The sequence below is a fragment of the Tinamus guttatus genome, unplaced genomic scaffold, assembly GCF_059628265.1.
Source record: "Tinamus guttatus ecotype Peru unplaced genomic scaffold, ASM5962826v1 Tinamus_guttatus_pri_ptg000318l, whole genome shotgun sequence".
NCBI lineage: Eukaryota > Metazoa > Chordata > Aves > Tinamiformes > Tinamidae > Tinamus > Tinamus guttatus.
Window position 1 is genome coordinate 1,521,811 of NW_028288852.1, and position 19,734 is coordinate 1,541,544.

Consider the following 19,734-nt stretch of genomic DNA (forward strand, 5'->3'; position numbering starts at 1 on the left):
TGCAGTGTTTCTAATGAGCCTAGTTTACCCCAGGATTTGTGTGGGGTATGTTTGGTTTTCTTTCTAGTGATAAAGCCACGTAAGGGAGTACTTCAGGGAGGACAATTAGCCGTTAAGTTTCTGAAATTCCAACACTTCCGATGCCTTCTGCCCCATAGTATCTAGGAATGTTTCAGACCTGCAAGACTTGCAGCAATAGATTTATTCTAATTTAGACCTTTAGGATATACAGTCTTTTGACCAGGCTTTCTCTTTCTCCAAGTACTGTTACCTGATTCATAGTAGTTCTGTTAAGCTTTCTGATATGGGAATTGGTAGAGCAAGAGAGCTACGCTGCTGAAAATGTCTTATGAATATTAGCAAGAGTTGAAGTGTTTCCATGGTGGGGAAGTGCTGCTGATAATCTAATCCAGGGGAATCTCCTAAAGTGCCTTGTTGGCCTATGACAGCCCCTTTTGGGATCTACATCTTGTTTTCTCTTGGGATTTTTCTGGCTGAAACAAGAGGGCTGTCAGTTTTTGACTGCTTTGCCACTGTATTTGCTGACTGTACTTGTTTACTTGTTTAAAGTATCCATTATAAATAACGGTCAATCGACAGCAGCACTTTTTGACAGCTTCTCACACTTTGACATGGAAGCTGTCTTGGGAAGGGGGTCCATCAGAAAGGGACTTCTAGTTTAACTGGAAGCCTGACTCCTTTGTGTAGTCATGTCTGTGACATGCAAATGTACACATGCTCTTGCGTACTCTTCAAATCATACTGAAACGTGTACTTAATTCAAGCATGTGCAAAGAAATAGGTATAATGCAAAAAAAGCTTAGAACCGATTACAATATTAATAAGCATTTATTCTATTTTTTTGATTCCTAACTGCAGGAATTTTCTTCTTCCTGCTGCTCCTCCCCCACCAACCCCATTCACTGCCGAGCATGGTTGTCTTAAACAGTCGTCTTTTTGTTTCTTCATTTGATGTACTGTTAAGTCAGACTGCTCGACATGAAAGCCTATTCAAAATCGAGTCTCAATGGTTTATCCTTGAGTACTGTGTGGAAACACATTTATGCACTTGCAGATGTAATGGTGTTTAGTACAACACACAAATTTAAAAAGCACTTTATTATAAGAGTAGCTAAAGTACAAATTTGCGGACTAAATAATTTGAATCCCTGCAGTGTTGTTTGTTGTATCATGCAGTTTTATTTATGTAATTTTTGCAAAGTTTTTGCACTTAATTAAGCCTTTGTTTGTTTGTTTGTTTTTAAGTTAAAATTGTAGTTAAGCATTCTAGGAAAGAAAGAAAGAAATTCTCAGGCTAAACAGTGTTTTATTTGACTATTTTTAGCTTGGCATAATTGTTTTGAGTGGAAATTCAGTCTTGAATACACATGCCTGTGTATGTACAGTTCTAGGGAAGTTCCTAAAGTTCTTCATTAAGAGTGTAACTAGGAAAATTGCTTATTTGCTTATCTTGTAGGGCTCTAGCGGACATGAACAATGATGGGAGGATGGACCAGTTGGAGTTTTCAATAGCTATGAAACTTATCAAGCTCAAACTACAAGGTTATCAACTCCCCTCTGCATTGCCTCCTGTCATGAAGCAACCACCGATTGCCCTGCCAAGTGCATCGGGGTTTGGTAAGCTCTGTATTCCTCCTTGTTAACGTGTATTGTAGTAACTTGAGTTTAATTTGATTTTCATTTATCAGGAACAAATGCATGCACATGCTCCAAAAGAAAATTCTCAATAAACTTTGCTTTTAGCATCCAAACATAGTGAATAAGTTAAGCCCACGTCCTGTTCCCCGTATGCTCTGGCCTTCAAAGTGCCTGTGGGGAAAAAAGATGTCCACGCAGAAGGGCTGGTGCATTCCAAAGTAATGAAGTTTTATTTAAACTATTAAATCTTGTGATTCATCTCCACTTTCTGCTAAGGGATCTTCAGTTCTGGCAGTAGTAGCTGTGTTTGTTTGGACTTTTTTTTACAAACAAGGTTATAATGCACCCTTCCACTTTTATGTTATGAGTAGAGTTATGCTAATATTAGCTAGAACAAATATCACTTTAATTTCTTATAGCTGACCTATTGCAAAGGTCACTATACTTTCAAGGAAAGGAGCAGCTAAAATTGGATAGTAGGAGGATGCTCAAAATAACTGAATGAAGCTTCATGTTTGGCATTGTGATGTTCTGCCTCACTTTAGCAAGAGGTTCTTTACCTTTCTCTTTTAGTAGTTGCTGTGGTTCAAGGCGGTTGGTGCCTGAGAATCACCTCTGCCCTTATGAAAAGGGAGTAGTGCATGTGATAAACTGCATGCAAGCCTATTGCTTGGTCCCTTGTCTCTTTCTCAAATTTTACGAACACAGGTTTTATATCTGACTGTAAGAAATCGGTGAAATTGAACAGAACAAATATTGGACTGAGAAGTTGTAATCATGTCAGTTCCCCACCCATCCCCCCCAAGAAATCCAGCGAAATTCAGGATTTTCTTTTTTTTTTATTGTCCATTGTAAGCTTGATCTCGGCTGCTTGTGCAGAGCCTCATTCTTCCCGTGGCATGACTGAACCTCCTTAGCCTCCTGTTATCCATGTAACTGTGCTTACACCTAAACTACTTCATTACGTTACTGTGCTTTACCCTATTAGCTTTGCACTGTTTCATCCTGACAATAGCCTGCAAGCAGTTTTTCTGGAGCTTGTTCCTTTCAGCTGTGGCTAAATGTGGACTTTGGGCTCATTACTCACTGAAAGTTGACAGTGCTGCTCTTCATTCAGTTCTAGGCAAACAATTCTGTTCTTCAGCAAATGCTAATGGATTTTTTTGTTGCATCCAGTGTGATCCTATATACATACATTATAAAATGGTATGTTGTTCCCTCTACATTGTTTTATGCTCCCCTACCATGCTAATGGTGCAGCAGACTGTAAGAGTGCGTTAAAAGGGATGTGTGGAAGTTTCCCCTGCAGTATGCCATTTAATTCCACGTTTACTGATGGATTCCAGTTTGCAGTTAAACAAATTGTGCTACTAGGAGTCTCTCGGGTCAAAAAAATGTCTCCTTTTCTTGCCCATAGGTATTGGGGGCATTGCCAGCATGCCATCTCTTTCTGCTGTTGCCCCAGTACCAATGGCATCCATTCCCGTAGTGGGAATGTCTCCACCATTAGTCTCCTCTGTTCCTGCGGCAGCGGTGCCCCCCTTGGCTAACGGAGCTCCTGCTGTTGTACAACCTCTGCCTGCTTTTGCTCATCCTGGTATGCTACACACTGAGACTCTTTACTCGCTCACTATTAACAAAGTGTTTTGCCATTTTCTTTGGGTCCAGAGGTCAGTAGACATGGAATTAGCCGTTTTAGCTTGCTCTGGAGAATGGCTTTGTGTGAGACCTGTGTTTTGCATTAGCTCTATGTAATTTATTAACAAACTTGTATAAAAGTTAAAAGAAACATTGGACACAGCACACTGTAATTGACATATGTCCTGAGCAAAATATTAGCCCAAATATAACAGGGTAATAAGTCTAGCTTGCCCATAAACTGAAGCTTAGAAGTTGATCCTCTTCCACCTGTTTGTAACTATTGAAATACTGCTATCTGTTGGGATAACTTTAGCATTAATTTTAACATTAATCGCCCCCAAATTTGACATGAATAGTATTTTTTATGTAAAGCTGCAAATGTAGAAGAACATGAGAGAAATGCCCATATCTTTTGTCTTGCCATGTTAGGTTCCCTTTTAAAATCTTAAGTTAAAATAACAGTGTCTCTCAGAAGCACTGTGATGCTTGTTTGTGATGTTGGGAACTAAGTGAATGTTATTGAAAGCTGACATTTTGAAATGCTAATACTGAAAGAAAATGTATATTGCCTTATTTTCAGCCACATTGCCAAAGAGCTCTTCCTTTAGTAGATCTGGTCCAGGATCACAGTTAAACACAAAACTGCAAAAGGCACAATCATTTGATGTGGCTAGGTAAGTAGACATGAAATGACCATATGTGCACATCTAATTCCTTGTAGTTAACAACACTGCCTTTCTTTAATAAGGTTTTTCAAAATGTGTTTTCAGAATAAAGGGCAGAAATCAATTCCTGTGAGATACTACTTCAGGATAACATAGGATGCTATGGCTTAATATGGAATGCTTCTTGAGTAACAAATCATCGAAATACAGTAATTAACTACTGCAGTGTGTGTTGATACTACTTGCAAATGTTTTAAAACTCTTCTTTGGGATAAGCATGTGCTTTTGCAAGAAAATTAGGTTTATTTTATATGGTATGAGCATTCCTGGCAGTATGGAGAAATAATATTCTTAAAAATTAGCAACTCCAGGCTTATTTTTGAAAGTAATATATTTAATAGTTCTCATTTCAAATGTAGTCCACATAACTGTTTCTTTTATGAGCTTGAAGTTCAAAGTTTTGCACTGAAAATTACTTAAAAGGCTTTTGGATTCGCAAGGCCTAGGAAAATGTACTGACAGGCAAAAATTTATTGTACCGTGGTGGTCTGAAGAAATTTATTTAAGAAAATAAAATTTTTTGTAGGAGGCAGGATAGTGCTTTTTAAAGTGTTCTTTAGTGAAACTTCCTTACTAGTCTATGCTAAGGATTTTTTTACCCAGAAAGAAAAGAGTTGAGAAATTGTCACCTAGTTTAATTTGTATTCTGCAGATTTTTTTGTGTGTGCCTTTTGTGAGAAAGTGGCGCTATTGATTATTGGCAGTGAGGATTAAAAATCTTTTAAAACAAGCAATTTTTCTTTTATTTGAAACCTAACTGTTAGGAACATAGCAATAATGCTTTCTGATGGAATTCCCATGGCTAGAAGTAGTTATCCAGTCTGTCTGCAATAACACTCAATATCTCTAACGAGTGATGTTCAAGCAGGTTCAGCTTATGCAGCTTTCAGATATTCCATCAGAGGACTGTCATGGTTTTGGGTTTAACTGTATCTTAATCTTGCTGGTCACTTTCATTGCCTACAATGGCCTGAACTTCAAATGAGATGACTTCTTTTCTGAGGTGGAATTGCCTGGTTCTCTGACTAAATTTGGCCCTGTTTGGAGTTCACCTAGCTCAACCATAATGTTTTTAGCAACTTTGAATTGTTAACAGGCACTGAAGGAGGTATTTCTTGACAGACTGCTGATAATGCAGTGATAATGCAGAGTTTAGGGAACAGGAAGAAGAAGAACCGAGCTGTTATACTTGAATTAGAATAAAGGTGAAGCCATGTTTTTTTCCAAGTTCAATATTCTTTGAATTTGAAAAAGGATGAATTTCAAAAAATCCAGTTTATTTATCACTCTAAATTCCGAAGCCTCAGTAACAAACTCTTGGAATACATGAGTCAACTGTATTGTCTCACTGCATTTTTTTCCTCCACAGCTACCATATGGTTATCCATGAAGAGTTTCATTACTTTCATACAATAACCTTATCTCCCAGGTCAAGATGCATATATACCTAACATAAAAAGTAATTGTGTGAAAATTTTGCATCTAGCAGAACTTATGAGAAAGGAGTTCATACAGATGAAATTTAAATAAAAATTTCTCATTTTCATTATTCAAGGTATTTTTATTTTATTCTCAAGAAAAAAAAATTAAAACAAGGAATAGAAATAAAGGTTTTAGCAGTTTTAATGTGAAAATAAGGTAAATTAGGTTATTCATCTAATTCTTTCAGCTCAGCTTTGAAAGGTCATACCATGCTGTCTGCTTAGTGAACCAGGGAAAAGGGATTTGGCTGTTTTGGTCCATTTATTTTACAGTAATTCGGCACTTTCTCACAAATGCCCACATAGGGTGTCTTTTGTGTGGCACCTTCACAAAAAAGGGCAAAGTGTAAATGTCCCTAAAGATGGAAAACCTTACTCACCGCTTTTCAGCGTGAAGACTTGTCAGCCTCCAAGCATGGGAAAGCATATCTACAAGTAGCAGCACTCAGCCTATTATATAAATGAATTAGAAGCAGGAATATTATGTTTGTGAGTCAAGATCCCTTCAGAGAAACTTTGATCGTGTATTGAGTGTTAGTATTCTTCTTTCCACACATGTTTTCAGCATACTTTACATTTTTGTTTTCCTTAATCAGCTTATGAATGATTTGGCTAAGACAACCACTTCAAGATAGGGTAAGATGAGATAATACTTCTGCTGACTACAGTGAGGCATTTCTTACCGTATGCTTAGGTAAAAACTTTTAGTTCCTCTGATCTATTTGGGTTATTTAATTCTCTGCCAGTAAAGAAAAAAGTAAAACTCTTACGCCTGTCATTCATCTTTACTGCAAGCCGTGTTTCAAGACACTGAACGGTGTTTTCAGACAAGAAGCGTAAGGTGCTATGGTTTCAGGAAAAAAAGAATTCTTAAAAGGATAATTTCAGGCATAAAATTCTGTGCAGCACTTCCATCATGTTGTACCTGTAGCGAACTTTGTGTGATAAAATGTACAATTATATATTTTTCTCTCCTCTACACCCATTTTCTAGTGTGCCTCCTGTGGCAGAATGGGCTGTACCTCAGTCATCAAGACTGAAATACAGACAGCTGTTCAACAGCCATGATAAAACAATGAGTGGACATTTAACAGGTATTGAAATTTTTGATGCGTGCATTTGTCCTTTTTACTTGTACAAGGCTGATTAAAACAATATTTAGAAAATAACTTGCTTGTCATCCCTTTTTTGTTAGCCCCTTTTTGTGCTAAAAATTTCCAACTGCTTCAAAGTCTTGTTTAGGAACAAATATTCATTTATGAATGGGTGCTGATTTTATTTATTAATGGAAAAGGGTTGGGAGAGGGACCCTGAGCCATCTAAAAGCTGTAGGGCTGGATTACCAAACATAGCTAACAAGTTATAAGAAATTCCAGTTAAGTTTTCATTCCTACCTCACCCTTTCAGTTTTCTTTTTTACCTCATTTTCACAATCATTTTCTTTGACCTTTGTTAACAAGAACACTGAAAGCTTTCAGAAAGTAGACTACAGGACAGATCTTGCTTTATAAAGAGAGTGGGAGTATTTACATAGTAAAATCTTTCAATTTTGTGTTCAATTTTCTAGCTATATGAATGCTGTTGGTGTCTAAAAATTAGTTGTAGGCAAGTGTCTACTTATTCAAGAGACATATCAACCAAATACGTAAAGGACAGGAACAACCCACGAGTTAAAAAAAAAAAAAAAAAAAAAAAAAAAAACCTCATACTTGATTCTGCATGATTTATTTTTCTCTCTCCCACTTTAACTCCCCAATCATTAAATTATATGTTTGTGTTTATCTTCCTACCGGAACTGTAAAACAGGTAGGCTGTTGGCTCCTGGGCTTCTGACCACAGAGAGCTTTTGCTTTAGGGAACTGGATTATTTCTTTTTCTCATCAGTCAAGAGACTGACATAGCTCTTACCCTGCTTTTATGGCTATGCAGATTTCCTGAGCATACACAGACAGGAAAAAAAGCTCTGAGAAATTTTTCTTCCCTTCTTGATTGGTAGCCTGCTACTTATAGTAGGGAATATGCTGGAGTGAAAATGTTTCCCTGCTGGAACATATGAGAATTCCAATAGCAAACAATCAATGTATGCCTTTTGGAAGGCGTACAACCTGTTGGTTTCCTTTTTTGCAAGTGAGAACATATTTTCCTGGTGGTGGAACAGTCATCATAGTTGGGATTCTTTTCTCACCTTCTTGACTTTTTTCTGGCCAAATAAGTTGGCTGTGGGAGATGGATTCCTGGAAAGGATATAATGGGCTGTGTGAAATCTGTAGAGGATATAATGGGTTGTGTGAAATCTGCAGCCATTTACAATATTCAGTTTATCCACTGATAACAAGACCTGCCTCGTTTTAAAAAGAAAATAGAATGGTTTTCTCATGTGGGATAGCAGTTTGTATAGTCTGCTCATGCCAAAAAAAAAAAAAAAAAAAAAAAACTCTTCAGTGTTACTTACTCAAAACTAAAATCTGCTTGTGAAATAACTTTTTGGTAAAGCATGAGAAGAAAGAAGTTTCTTATATTTGTTAACATTTGTTCTAATTTGCTAGGTCCACAAGCAAGAACTATCCTTATGCAATCAAGTTTACCCCAGGCTCAGTTGGCTACAATATGGTAAAGATAAATCTATTGATTTCTACTAAACTAAGAGCTGTGCTTACACCTCTCTACTACATAATGCATTTTTTTTCCTTTTTTCCCTCTCCCTACACTGATAAATCATTATGCTTTCCTGTTTTTAATGCATAGCTTTATAATACAAAACCTGCAGTCTTGTCCATATATTGATATTACTCAAACCCACAAAAGAGTATCTTTTTGTTGTAAACATATATGGTTATGCACATAGATGTGTGTTGGATTTTAATTATGGGGTTTTTAAACCAAATATTCAGCCTTCTTTCTTCTGCCTCCCCTGCCCTATGCTACAGCAGCAACAGTGCAAGTTATACATGTACGCAGGTAGTACAAAAGGGAAACTTAATGCATAACCATGCTTTCTTCGGGGCTTGTCTGCATCCTGTATTGATCAGAGGTGAATTTCTAAGGACTGCCTCCCAAGGAGATGGAGTTATGTCCTTTAAATAATCAATTTTAAAAGGAGGATTTGTCTTGGCTTCTCATTTCTTTCCAAGTTCTTGTATGCCAAAGTTTGCTGTGTTTATCATGATGTGGCTTGGCCTCCCTCCTTCACACTTTGGAAGCTTATACCCTCTCTATGCTGTGTAGTATAGCTACTTTATTACTGTGGTAATATTTGGTTACTGTTGATATATGGTTGTCTTTGATGGCTTCTAAAATGGCTGCCTTACCACTTATTTTTAATTTCCAGATTCCCCATGCAAGTTATTTCTAATTAACTTCTCTACTTCATAAGTATTTGCTTGAAAACCGTTGTCAACTCACTAACCCATCTGGCTTGTGCTGTATGAGGCTGTCAGTTGTGTTGCTGCTCTAATCTACTGGTCCAATTGCACTTGTTTTCTTTGCTAAGCACTAATGTTTTTCTTAGCTCCTCAAAAGCACTCTCTGTTTCCCAACAAAGCTACTATAAGAAAAAAAACAGCAACCTAATCATCCAGCAGATAATCAGCCAAAAATTACTGTGCTCCCAGTGCTTGCAGAAGGCTGTGTGGGCAGGGGAATAACACGCTGAACATATCTGTTTTAATTTTTGACACTTAAAACTGCCAACTTGACTGTAATAAGGAATGGATTTTACAGATTCCATCTGCCTGAATGTTGTTCCTATTCCCAATTCTTAGCAATGGCAGTGGGAACGTTTTCCTGTTCTCTGGGCAAGATTTTTTTGGTCTGTACTGGGAGTAGACTCCCCGACTTGCCCATGGGCCCGTCAGGTGAAGCGCAGATGTTCAGCGCGGCAGCCGCTGTTTCAGCTTGTCCCTGATGAAGACCTTGGGCCTAGGCGGCTGGGGCAGCTCGTGCGCCACTCTAGGCCTGCGCACCAGCTTTGGGCTCTGCTCGCTTGTGCCTGGGCCCACCCTGAGCCGCTCAGCATCCCAAGCATGGATCAAACGGGGCTGTAGGAGTCTTCCGAGGTTAAAGGTACAGAGCCCTGTGCCTTGGAGACAGCAAAGGAACATCTCAGTTGTCCACAGGAGTTTCCCACAGTACTGTGGAAGGTTTTCCTGTTTGATTGGAGTCAGCAGCGTGTTAGGGAACAGAGCTGATGCTTACACTGTTAAAATGAGCCTCTGTCAGATTTGGGCCATCCGGAGACCTCACTGCATTATTTTTTATATGTACATAATGCTAAATTGTTTTTGTGCCTTGTCAGGCTTGGAGCATAAGTGGCTTTGATTTTAGTGCAAATGTATATTCTGCATGGTGAGATAGGACCCTCCAGGGAAGCAGGAGACCAAACCACAAATTTCTGCAGGATGCTTGAACGGATCCTTTTTTGAATGATAGTGTAGTGGAAGTTCATGAGGTGTGCAAGAAAATTTCAACAATTAACTTTACCTACACAGCTTATGATACAGCCAATATACAAAAATCAAGCAAAGTAGAAGCCATACCTAAAATAATATTGTCAAGGATGTACATTAGCAAATGTGCACACACGAATGTGGGAAATGATGCATTTTGTTACTGCTTCTTAAATTTATTTTGAAGAAACAAAGTAGTATTAGAGAATCAGTAGGAAAAAATGAATTTTGGAACTGAATATGTCAAAATTGTGCATTTTAACAGTGATTTTTAATCTTGACTTTGCACTTTTCCTTTTAAAAGGAATCTTTCAGATATTGATCAAGATGGAAAACTTACAGCAGAAGAGTTTATTCTGGCTATGCATTTAATTGATGTAGCTATGTCTGGTCAGCCACTGCCACCTGTACTGCCTCCAGAGTATATTCCACCTTCATTTAGGTAAATGAAAATGATTCTGTAATCTCACTCTTATTTTTTTTTTTGTTTCATTTGAGAAACTTGTGACATGCCTTGCGAATATAGAGAATAGAAGGTTGATAAATACACCTCCTTTTCTTTATATTGCATAGGTGTCATTGAATGTGTTCCTGTGGTGCCCTGATTTTAACTTAACTAGTGAACTCTCTCCCCTCCTCTGCAACTTTTGCTATTGTCTAAACCGCTGTTTTCCAAACTCCAAACTGGCCATAAATTATAAAGGCCTTAGGGACAGGGTGAGCACATCAGTAAGCTGATTGAAATTTCAACTAGGTTGCTGAGGACATGAGTGTGTGCTCTGGAGTAGACTGTCATCTCAATTGAAATGGCAGAGTAAGGTATTAAGGGGAACACTGAGGGAAATGGTTAAACATTGTATCATTATATAAATTTATAATTTCATCAGTAAATCATAAGTAAATCTGGTGCTTTTAAGCAGCTTGGAATTATCCTTCTATTGACAGAAGAGTACGCTCTGGTAGTGGCATATCAGCTGTAAGTTCAGTATCTGTAGACCAAAGGTTACCAGAAGAACCAGCTTTAGAAGAAGAACAGCAGCAACTGGAAAAGAAATTGCCAGGTGAGCAAGTGGAAATGGGGAGGTACTGTGGGCTGTTATCAAGATTATAGACTGTGCAGGAGTAATGTTGTATTAAGGAATGTTTTCAGGTCACTGTGACATGTCAGAGACATAGCCAAGACGCTGCTTGGTCCAGCTAATTCTTGACTCTTGACACGATGCTTTTGACTAATGATAGTTGAAACATGAACAGCCTTCAGGCTACTTTTCTTATGTGCTCTTAACCAAAGGAGACCTATTATAACACTGCAGTGAAATTTTTTTACCACCTTCCATTTTCTAACTCAGGTAGAATATAGTTCTGTTTACAGACAAGGTAAACATGTCTAGAAAGCCCTGTATTATTTCACTCTGTGTGCCAGTATGCTCTTTCTATACAAGCTCTGTCAGTCCTACTTTAAAAAAAAAAAAAAAAAAAAAAAAGTGTAAAGCATCCTAGTGGCAACCTAGCAAAGAATTTATCATCAATGACTCCATCCTCAGCTGCCGTAACAGGAAAGAAGAATAAGACCTAGCACGTTAGAGTGTGTTTCTGATTCCGTTAGAGGGACAAAATGGGTTTTATTCTATCTGGGACACAGAAACTACCACTTATTGCTCATCTGCCCAGAAATTTTACTGGGGATATTTATCACTCTTTGACAGCCAACAGGTGCGAACAGGAGTAGTAGGTCTGTGCACTATGCCCACCTAAATATATTTTGCAGTACTTAAAGGCATTGCTAATTTGGAGTTGAAAAAATTTTGTAGTTCTCATTTGAGCTACTTTGTTTGAACTACTTAGACTAAAACAAAATTGAATGTGTGGCTTATAGTCAGACCCTACTATATCTTGCCAGAGTTGCATCAAAATGTTGAGATCATGGAGTACATTTAAAGTGGAATTAAATTGCTCTTAAAATGTTACACCATGGGTCAAAATTGATGCTTACCTCTATCAGACCTTTGTTTATTAAAGATTCAGTGTTTTGAATAGAACAATTTCTTCGAATAAAGATGAGACATTAAATATCTTCAGCAGCGCTATAGTGCATCAAACCAAAGTTTCTTTTGCTTAGCCTGTAATTTTTAATAATGGCTCGTAGTAGATATTTATTTCATCCTTTGAACTTCTTTTAATCTGCAAGAGAGACAGCTTTAATCAGAGGCTGCATTCACACTAAAATTTGGGGTTAATTACTAGTGGATCTAACCTCCATTAATTTGTCAAGTTGTTTATAACCCATTTGACCCTGTGCTTGTCCATTCCACGTGGAAAGTATTTCTGGTTTTTTTATAACTACTGTGAGGTAATTTATGGTGTACCTTAAAGCCAGATTAAAAGGAAAGGTAATTAATCATTCCTACTTCACCTTTCGAGCATTAATAGTGATTTTAAAAAGCTAAGTGATACTTTTCATAACTCGTATTTTTTTTAATTATTATTTTATTTTTCCTCAAGTGAAATAGGGCAAAATAGAAGCTCTAGGGAGAGGGCGGGGGGCGTATAGGGAGCGGAGGCGGGTGTTGTTTGTTTCCTCAGGCTATGATTTTCCTGCCAGTCTTTCCTGGTAAGATTTTCAACACACTTCAGATCATCCACTCTTCTCTGCATGGGGTTCAGTTTTGCTGTATTTTATTATGAAATAAGGTGACCAGAATCTTGCATAGTGTGGCAACATTATGAATTTATGCAATAGCATAATCTTTTATTTTTTATACTGAAATCCTACCATTATTTAGCTCCTTTCATCATAGCTTAGATTTGAGCTGATGTTTCAGTAGACTATATGCAGTAATGCTAACATTCTTCCACAGTAATGACCATTTTAAAGCTCACAACTCCATGTGTATAGTTAGGATTACTGTTTACTCCCTGCATGCACTACTTTGTAATCATTAATATTTGAACTTCCTCTACTGATTCATTGCTAGATCACTGAGATTTTCATAAAGGTCTTCCTAGTCAGCTTTTTGTTTTAAAACCTTTAATATCTAGCATTTCTTTCCACTCTATTCCAGACCATTTTTGAGTATGTTGAACAGCATAATTGCTGTAGAGATCTTTGAAGGAAGCTACAGAGAATCTTTCTAGCATTGTGAAAACTGGTAATTTATTTCACCCCTTAATTCAGTTTTTTAGAAGTTTACTAATTCCCAAAGACCTCTCCCTTCCATATCAGTTTATTCAGGGGGCTCTTAAATCTGTGTGTGAGCAATTCAGATATGACTCTTATCTTCAGTTTGTATTTTATCCCTAACTGCTGTTGGCAGCTGCTGGGTAGCTCCTGGCTGCAGGAGGCAGTGAGATTGCAGGAGCTGCTGAAGTGGACCTTGCTAAGGGGCATCTGAACGTTCTGCATGGTCTTGTCTGGCAGTGAAATGTTTGGTCCCCGGTGAGCTTGGACACTTCTGTATAGGCTGTTGCTGGATTTGAGGTCTTGGTCTTTGGTTTGCAATTTGTAGGGGCAGGAAGGCTCACCACTACCTTGGCTTACTTTCTTTCATAGACTTTGAAAACACCCACGTATTCTTCTGTTGAGCAGATCTTTATCAACCTTCTTTATTGATAGAAAAGAAGTTGGAGGAGGGCCCAGCTCTGCTTTACACATGAGAGGCAGCTCTTTTCTCTCTTGGTTCTTCCACATTGTATCATATTTAGTCACATATACTACATGTCAAGAATTCTCTGCAACTTTGCCCAGCATGGGAGTAGACTAACAGGGCTGTAGCTTCCAGGATCATAGTTCTGTCTAAAAGACTGGTGTTGCATTTGTCATCTTCTTGTCTTACAGTGCTGAGGTTGGTTAAAGGATGGGTTGTATTGCACAGCTCGTAGTTCATGAATTTTGTATTTGAGCTGTGGGTTAGCACTGGCTGGGTTTGGCAGCTTGCCACTCTTCGTTTTATTGGTTTTGATTTTGCTTTTGTTCTAAAGCCATTTCTGTTTCCAGTTTGAGGAGAACTAGAATTTATAAACCTTTCACTATATCCATAATGTATAGATTTTCCCCTATAAAAATCTCTCATAGAGTGAACATTGTCTCCCTTTTCATTGGTCCTGCTAACTAAATCCAGCTGGATGGTTTCTTTTGAGGTGTCTGAAAGCTTTTATTTTTCACTTTTGTGAGTTTTTAGACACATCCATAGAGGTCAGTAATTATGCATTTTCATTTAACTTGCTAGAATTTATTCTCTTCTATTTTTGTATTTTGGATATGCTTTGTTTTTCGGCCTATCATAGCTACCTTCATTTTGCTGAGTGACCACCCTAACTTGTCGGACAGCCTTCTTAGAGCTCGCTGTATCTTCTTGGTGATACATATTTTTTCTCAGTCTTTAAAAAATCTCTTAGGCAGTGTCAATGCTGCTTGTCAGCATTTTGTCCTTCTGAGTATTCCTTTTAATTGTCTTGCTCGATTTATACATGTTTTCTTTTTTGCCCACTTTTAGATCAATATGTATAACAATTATATTCTCTATCAATCTATCACAATATTCTGTGAACTCAGTGCCTGATTGTGACTGAAACTTGACAGAGTCAAAGACCTCAGAGAGATTAAATGTCTTCAGGTTTCATGAAATTTGGCGGTTGGATATAGGGAAGAGGCCCAAATTGACGAAAAGATGAGGAGAATTCAGCTGGTTCAGCAGATGTTGGGTCAGCATGTCAAAACTGGTGCATGCACACTTCGAAGTAAGCGTGCTATCTCTTTGATAGCTGGTACAACTCTTTGAGATAGTATCTATCTTTGATCTGCATGCTAAAAATGTAAATGTTGGGCATGAGAGAAGAGAAATATAGAATATGGGTGGTGGAAATGGGACACAGGGGATATAAAAAGAGAAAATGTGTTGAGGAGAGAGCTATTTGAGTGGAATTAGAGAAACAACAAAGAAGAGGGCTAGCAACATCGATCGGGGAAGGGCAATCTGTGATATTGCAGAGGATGTCTGGTGTTCAGGAGTTCTGATCATATGGATTTGCTTTTTGGTAATACCTTCTGCTGAAGTCTTTGTGTTACTTCTGATATCTAAAATTGAGCTGTTGATTCTTGTGTCCTTGTTATTAACAATTGTATGGTGCAACTCCAGCCTCTGTGTCTACATGCACAGGATTTGATTGTCTGAATCATACCCACCTTACAGGAAGATGTAGAGGAACTAAGGAGCTGGAGGAATTGGACCTGAAATTCCTGCCTTAGTTTCCTAAGGGTATGAGTTTTAAGGGAGCTACAGTATAAATGCTAATGACAAAACTTAGAACCACCCATAGAGCTATGTTGTTAGTAGTTGCAAACAGCTTGCAGTATTGTTGGAAGAGTTTTCACTTTGAAGATGATTTTGATTAAGCGTTCTTTAAGTCAGTAGCACAATGTAATTCTCCTTTGCCTTGTGTTTCCACACATTAGTCACATTTGAAGATAAAAAACGTGAGAACTTTGAACGTGGCAATCTAGAACTTGAAAAACGGAGGCAGGCTCTCCTGGAACAGCAACGCAAAGAACAAGAGCGTCTCGCACAGCTGGAACGGGCAGAGCAGGAGAGGAAAGAACGTGAGCGGCAAGAGCAAGAACGCAAAAGACAACTGGAATTAGAGAAACAGTTGGAAAAGCAACGGGAATTGGAACGGCAGAGAGAAGAGGAAAGGAGGAAAGAAATAGAAAGACGAGAGGTAACCATGTGTAAGGATAGTGCTTATGGTGTGGAAAGCAGGTATATTTGATTAGAACAGAACAGAAAGTATGCCTTACGTATTTTGCCATCTGTATTTTTTTGTAAGCAAGCATTTGCAGAATGAATTTAACTTTCGAGTTTTTTGAAGTTGAGGAAAGAATCAGCCGTTCCCTCTTGCACTTTGCATGCAAACTTTTTTTTTTTTTTTTTTTTTTTTTTGTCTCCAGTGTAAAGACATGCTAGAATCAATTATGAAAAACTTCTGGGCATTGGTGACAGTCATGGTTTTCCTGTGATCAGTTAATCCTGTAAAGAAAAGAGATATTGTTTAATTTAACAAAAGCCATTATGTTTTCACATTGCCGGTTAATGAGGCTTTCAGTACAGTAGCATTTGACTGTTTGCAGAACTGCAGAATGCCTAATGTTGGGGGGAGATCAGATGCTATCCTGGTGAGTCCTTGAAGTCTTAATATGAAATTTTATTAAATAAGAAAATTGAATCTTGGGAAAATTACTAAAATGAAGGAAAATTGTGGTTGATCACATATCAGCTAGAGCATGAAGCCCATGTCACCAGTGCTTTCAAATAAGGATTTGAACAATTGGGTAATTTCTTTGCTTAAACATAGATACATACTTAGACCATAGCTTATCAGTTATCAGTGTATGTATAATGTTTTAACTACACACCGGAATACTAGTGATTAGAATAGTTTCTCAAAATACATCTTTCGTATATTCTTTCTTTCTTTCTTTCTTTCTTTCTTTCCTTCTTTTGGTTAAATGCTAAAGGCTGCAAAAAGGGAACTTGAAAGGCAAAGACAACTTGAGTGGGAGCGTAATCGTCGTCAAGAACTACTAAATCAAAGAAACAAAGAGCAAGAGGACATAGTTGTTCTGAAGGCCAAGAAGAAGACCTTAGAATTTGAGCTGGAGGCTCTAGTAAGTGATTCCATTGCAGATAAAACACATGACCACAGTAATGAGTGTGATATAATCTTGCGTAATTTCTATAAATAGAAAATAAAAGTACTTTCTAGCTTTCAGAAATACACAAGATCCTGACTTGCATGGCAAATCATAATGGTAAAACAAAGATTTTTTTTTTCTTTTTTTTCCCCTGAAGAATGATAAGAAGAATCAATTGGAGGGAAAGCTTCAAGATATCCGTTGTCGGCTGTCTACCCAAAGACAAGAAATTGAGAGTACAAACAAATCTAGAGAACTGAGAATTGCAGAAATTACCCATTTGCAACAGCAGCTACAGGTGAGAAAATATTTTCTCTAATTTTCGGTTTTAGGCTTATGCTTTGTCCTCCTCACCTGTATCAATATCCTAAGTAAATTTGACACCAAATGTGTTGTTTCTTTTTCACAAGTTGACAATTTCTCTCTCTTTCTCTCTGTCTCTCTCTCTCTTCTCCTCCTCCTCTACAACCCCCCCCCCAAAAAACACATTAAATAAAGTAAATTAAAAGTAGATGTCTATTAAAGAATAGGAAAAATAAATCTGTACTGATTAGTCAGACAAATATAGAAGTTGTTTTCTTCATTTGAAAATAGAGGCAATTATCACTTTGTGCTCATAGAATCTTTTTGTGGGGAGTGATAAATAAATTATTTAGCTGAAGAAGGTAGATGATTTTTTTTGTGGTGAAAAGAAAAAAAAAATCTTTTTTAATTCAGCGATTGCTGTTTGCTTGTTTAAAGAAAGAAATGACTTCAGTAATGTGACTTGCTGATTTTTTTTTAATTGGAAAATAATGAGCTTTCAAAATTGGAACTGCTTAAGCTATGCAGTAGTTCCTAGTCTAATCGTAACAATTATCTTTCCTTCTGTTTAGATAAAGTTCTCTGCCAAATTAAAGATAGATAGAACTGATCTAACATCTGTTTTGAATCAGAGTATTCTTTACACTTGGTAAAGGTTTCAAGTTAAGTTATAAGGTTTGTTTCAAGGATGTTTATTTTTGTTATGTGTGTTATACCTCCTGAAATAAATTTCTAGACAGAAATGCAGGCATTCTCAGTGTGTCTTTACTATTCCAGAGAGGATGTGGCGCTTCTGTTATGAGGGCTTAAGAAAAAAACTCTCTATTAAAACTTCACCTACTATTCCATTTCAAATTTCTAAGCCTAACTAATACAGTATTTTTGGTTGAATAAAAGCAGCACTTGAAAGACTGTTTACCTTGCTTCCTAAAACACATTCCATGTCTGTTGAAGTTTTGTGTGTACCATTGCATCTTTCAGAAGAAGGTACATGCTATTCTAACCATTGCATTTTTCAACAAAATTGCATCAAATTCACTTTTAGAATGTAATTTCTGTTAACTATTGGCATTTTTTTTAAATGGCAACTGTAGGGAGGAAAGAATGGTAAAGTATCTCTTTTGCTTTTTGCAGAATATAATAAATTAATAGGAAACATTGATACATCATGGCAAAAAGTGTTAAGTCTTTAGTAAAGACCAATATGCTACAGTTGGGATTTGTTCCCATCACAACAGATATCCTACTAATCTGTAAGAAAATACAGCTGTTACAAAGCATTTTGAATGAGATTTCATAGCTGTAATAAATAGAATCTGTAATAAATAGAAAGTGCAGGCCAGGAAAAAATGTGATACTAAGAGTGTTAGGAAACAAATAATAAGAGGGATAATCCATCTACAAGTGTGTTTAAGTAGCTTAGTGGAAAGAACTAGACAAAAAAAAAAAGTCGGTATCAGTGCTCCCTGCAGACTCTTGCTATTTTCTAGTTTCTTTAATCATCTGTTTGGCCCACTGTAGACATGCTTTCTTTGCCTTGGTTTTAATTGTATCGTAAAAAGTGAGGTAAGTAAAGTAATGAAAGTAAAAAGTGAAGGAGGGAAGAAGGATTCTTGAGCTCTAACATTTTGCTTGTGCTACTCATTGCTAAATTGCAATGGTTGGCTGCTTTTTGTTAAGCATTTCCAAGTACAAGACATTGCTTTTTTCTATGAAGATGTCTGATTAGTTTACTGCACTGAAATCTTTTTTGGAAAATCCAGGTCAAATAGAGTGAATTTTGCACAGTTGTCTAAATTTTACACTTGCTTTGGAATCATTATTTTAAGTGATTTTTTTAACCATTTCTAGTCATTGCAAGTGCTTCTAGACAGTGTATATCCAGCAGCCTGGATAATATACTTTAAACTGTTTGCTTTCTAAATTGCCTTATTCACAATGTCTGTTCCTGAGTAATGAAACCCACCCTTGCCTTTCTTGGTGGTAGGTTTGGCTGGGGGCAAAGGAGGAGCTTTTTAATATTAGGAGTAGTAGCTGTGGCTTTGTAGTATCATCTTCTCTCAGGTAATCATTTAATCTCCACCAGTAATATTTCAGCCAGATGTTGCTTGAAGGATTTATCACAGTGGCATCATGAGTCCAGAAGTGTCGCTAATCAGTAGAAAACAACAAGTTTTATATGACGACAATGTAAAAGCGTATTGAGAAATCGTGATGACACTGAATGTCAGATGGTCTGTTTTTCAAATAGGCCTGAAAAATATGTAAAAGTAGTAAATAAATAGTAATAGAAATAGTAAATTTTACTATTTAATTTAAAGAGGAAAAAAAAGAGCATGTAACTTTTAAAATGAGATTTTGCATGCTCTGAACTTTTTATTTGGTTTAAAAAAGCACAATTCTTTGTAGGACATTACCTCTTTATTGGAATGGGAATACTTCAGTTTAATACATCTGACACTTGTTATGGAAATATGAGTTAATTAAAACAAGTAATTATTTTTCAACCTAGTAATTAGTTTCAAGAGGGTGTTTGATTAAAAGTATGGAAGAAATTGTGTAACAGAAGAATTGTGGCTGGTGGAAATCTGTGCCAGTTAGAGGAGTCAGCGGTATCTGGCAGAGTGACATTGCCAGCGGTGGTTGGAAGGACCCAAGCTTCGTGTTCATGAAATGTATATATTTGAGGCATGTTTGTAGCGTAATCGAGGCTTCTGCTGGTTATCTGCAAGGATAATTTGCCTCCTTCGGCACCCTGTCTGGCTCCTGAGTAGCTTGGCTTTCCTCTCAAG

The 19,734-nt window shown here is 37.2% G+C and overlaps 1 protein-coding gene across 4 annotated transcripts in view; it reads left to right on the top strand.

The window, feature by feature from the left end:
* The window catches only part of ITSN1 (intersectin 1), a 120,562-nt gene that overhangs the window by 37,979 nt on the left and 62,849 nt on the right, over positions 1–19,734 (top strand). For 3 of the 4 annotated variants that reach the window (XM_088528982.1, XM_088528983.1, XM_088528984.1), the window contains exons 5-14: positions 1,478–1,638; positions 3,077–3,256; positions 3,881–3,974; positions 6,500–6,600; positions 8,053–8,116; positions 10,256–10,393; positions 10,897–11,012; positions 15,404–15,666; positions 16,463–16,612; positions 16,797–16,937. In XM_088528982.1, coding sequence (XP_088385108.1) covers positions 1,478–1,638; positions 3,077–3,256; positions 3,881–3,974; positions 6,500–6,600; positions 8,053–8,116; positions 10,256–10,393; positions 10,897–11,012; positions 15,404–15,666; positions 16,463–16,612; positions 16,797–16,937 — 1,408 coding nt within the window. The remainder of the gene's footprint in view (positions 1–1,477; positions 1,639–3,076; positions 3,257–3,880; positions 3,975–6,499; positions 6,601–8,052; positions 8,117–10,255; positions 10,394–10,896; positions 11,013–15,403; positions 15,667–16,462; positions 16,613–16,796; positions 16,938–19,734) is intronic. The other variant, XM_088528985.1, reaches the window with a different exon arrangement.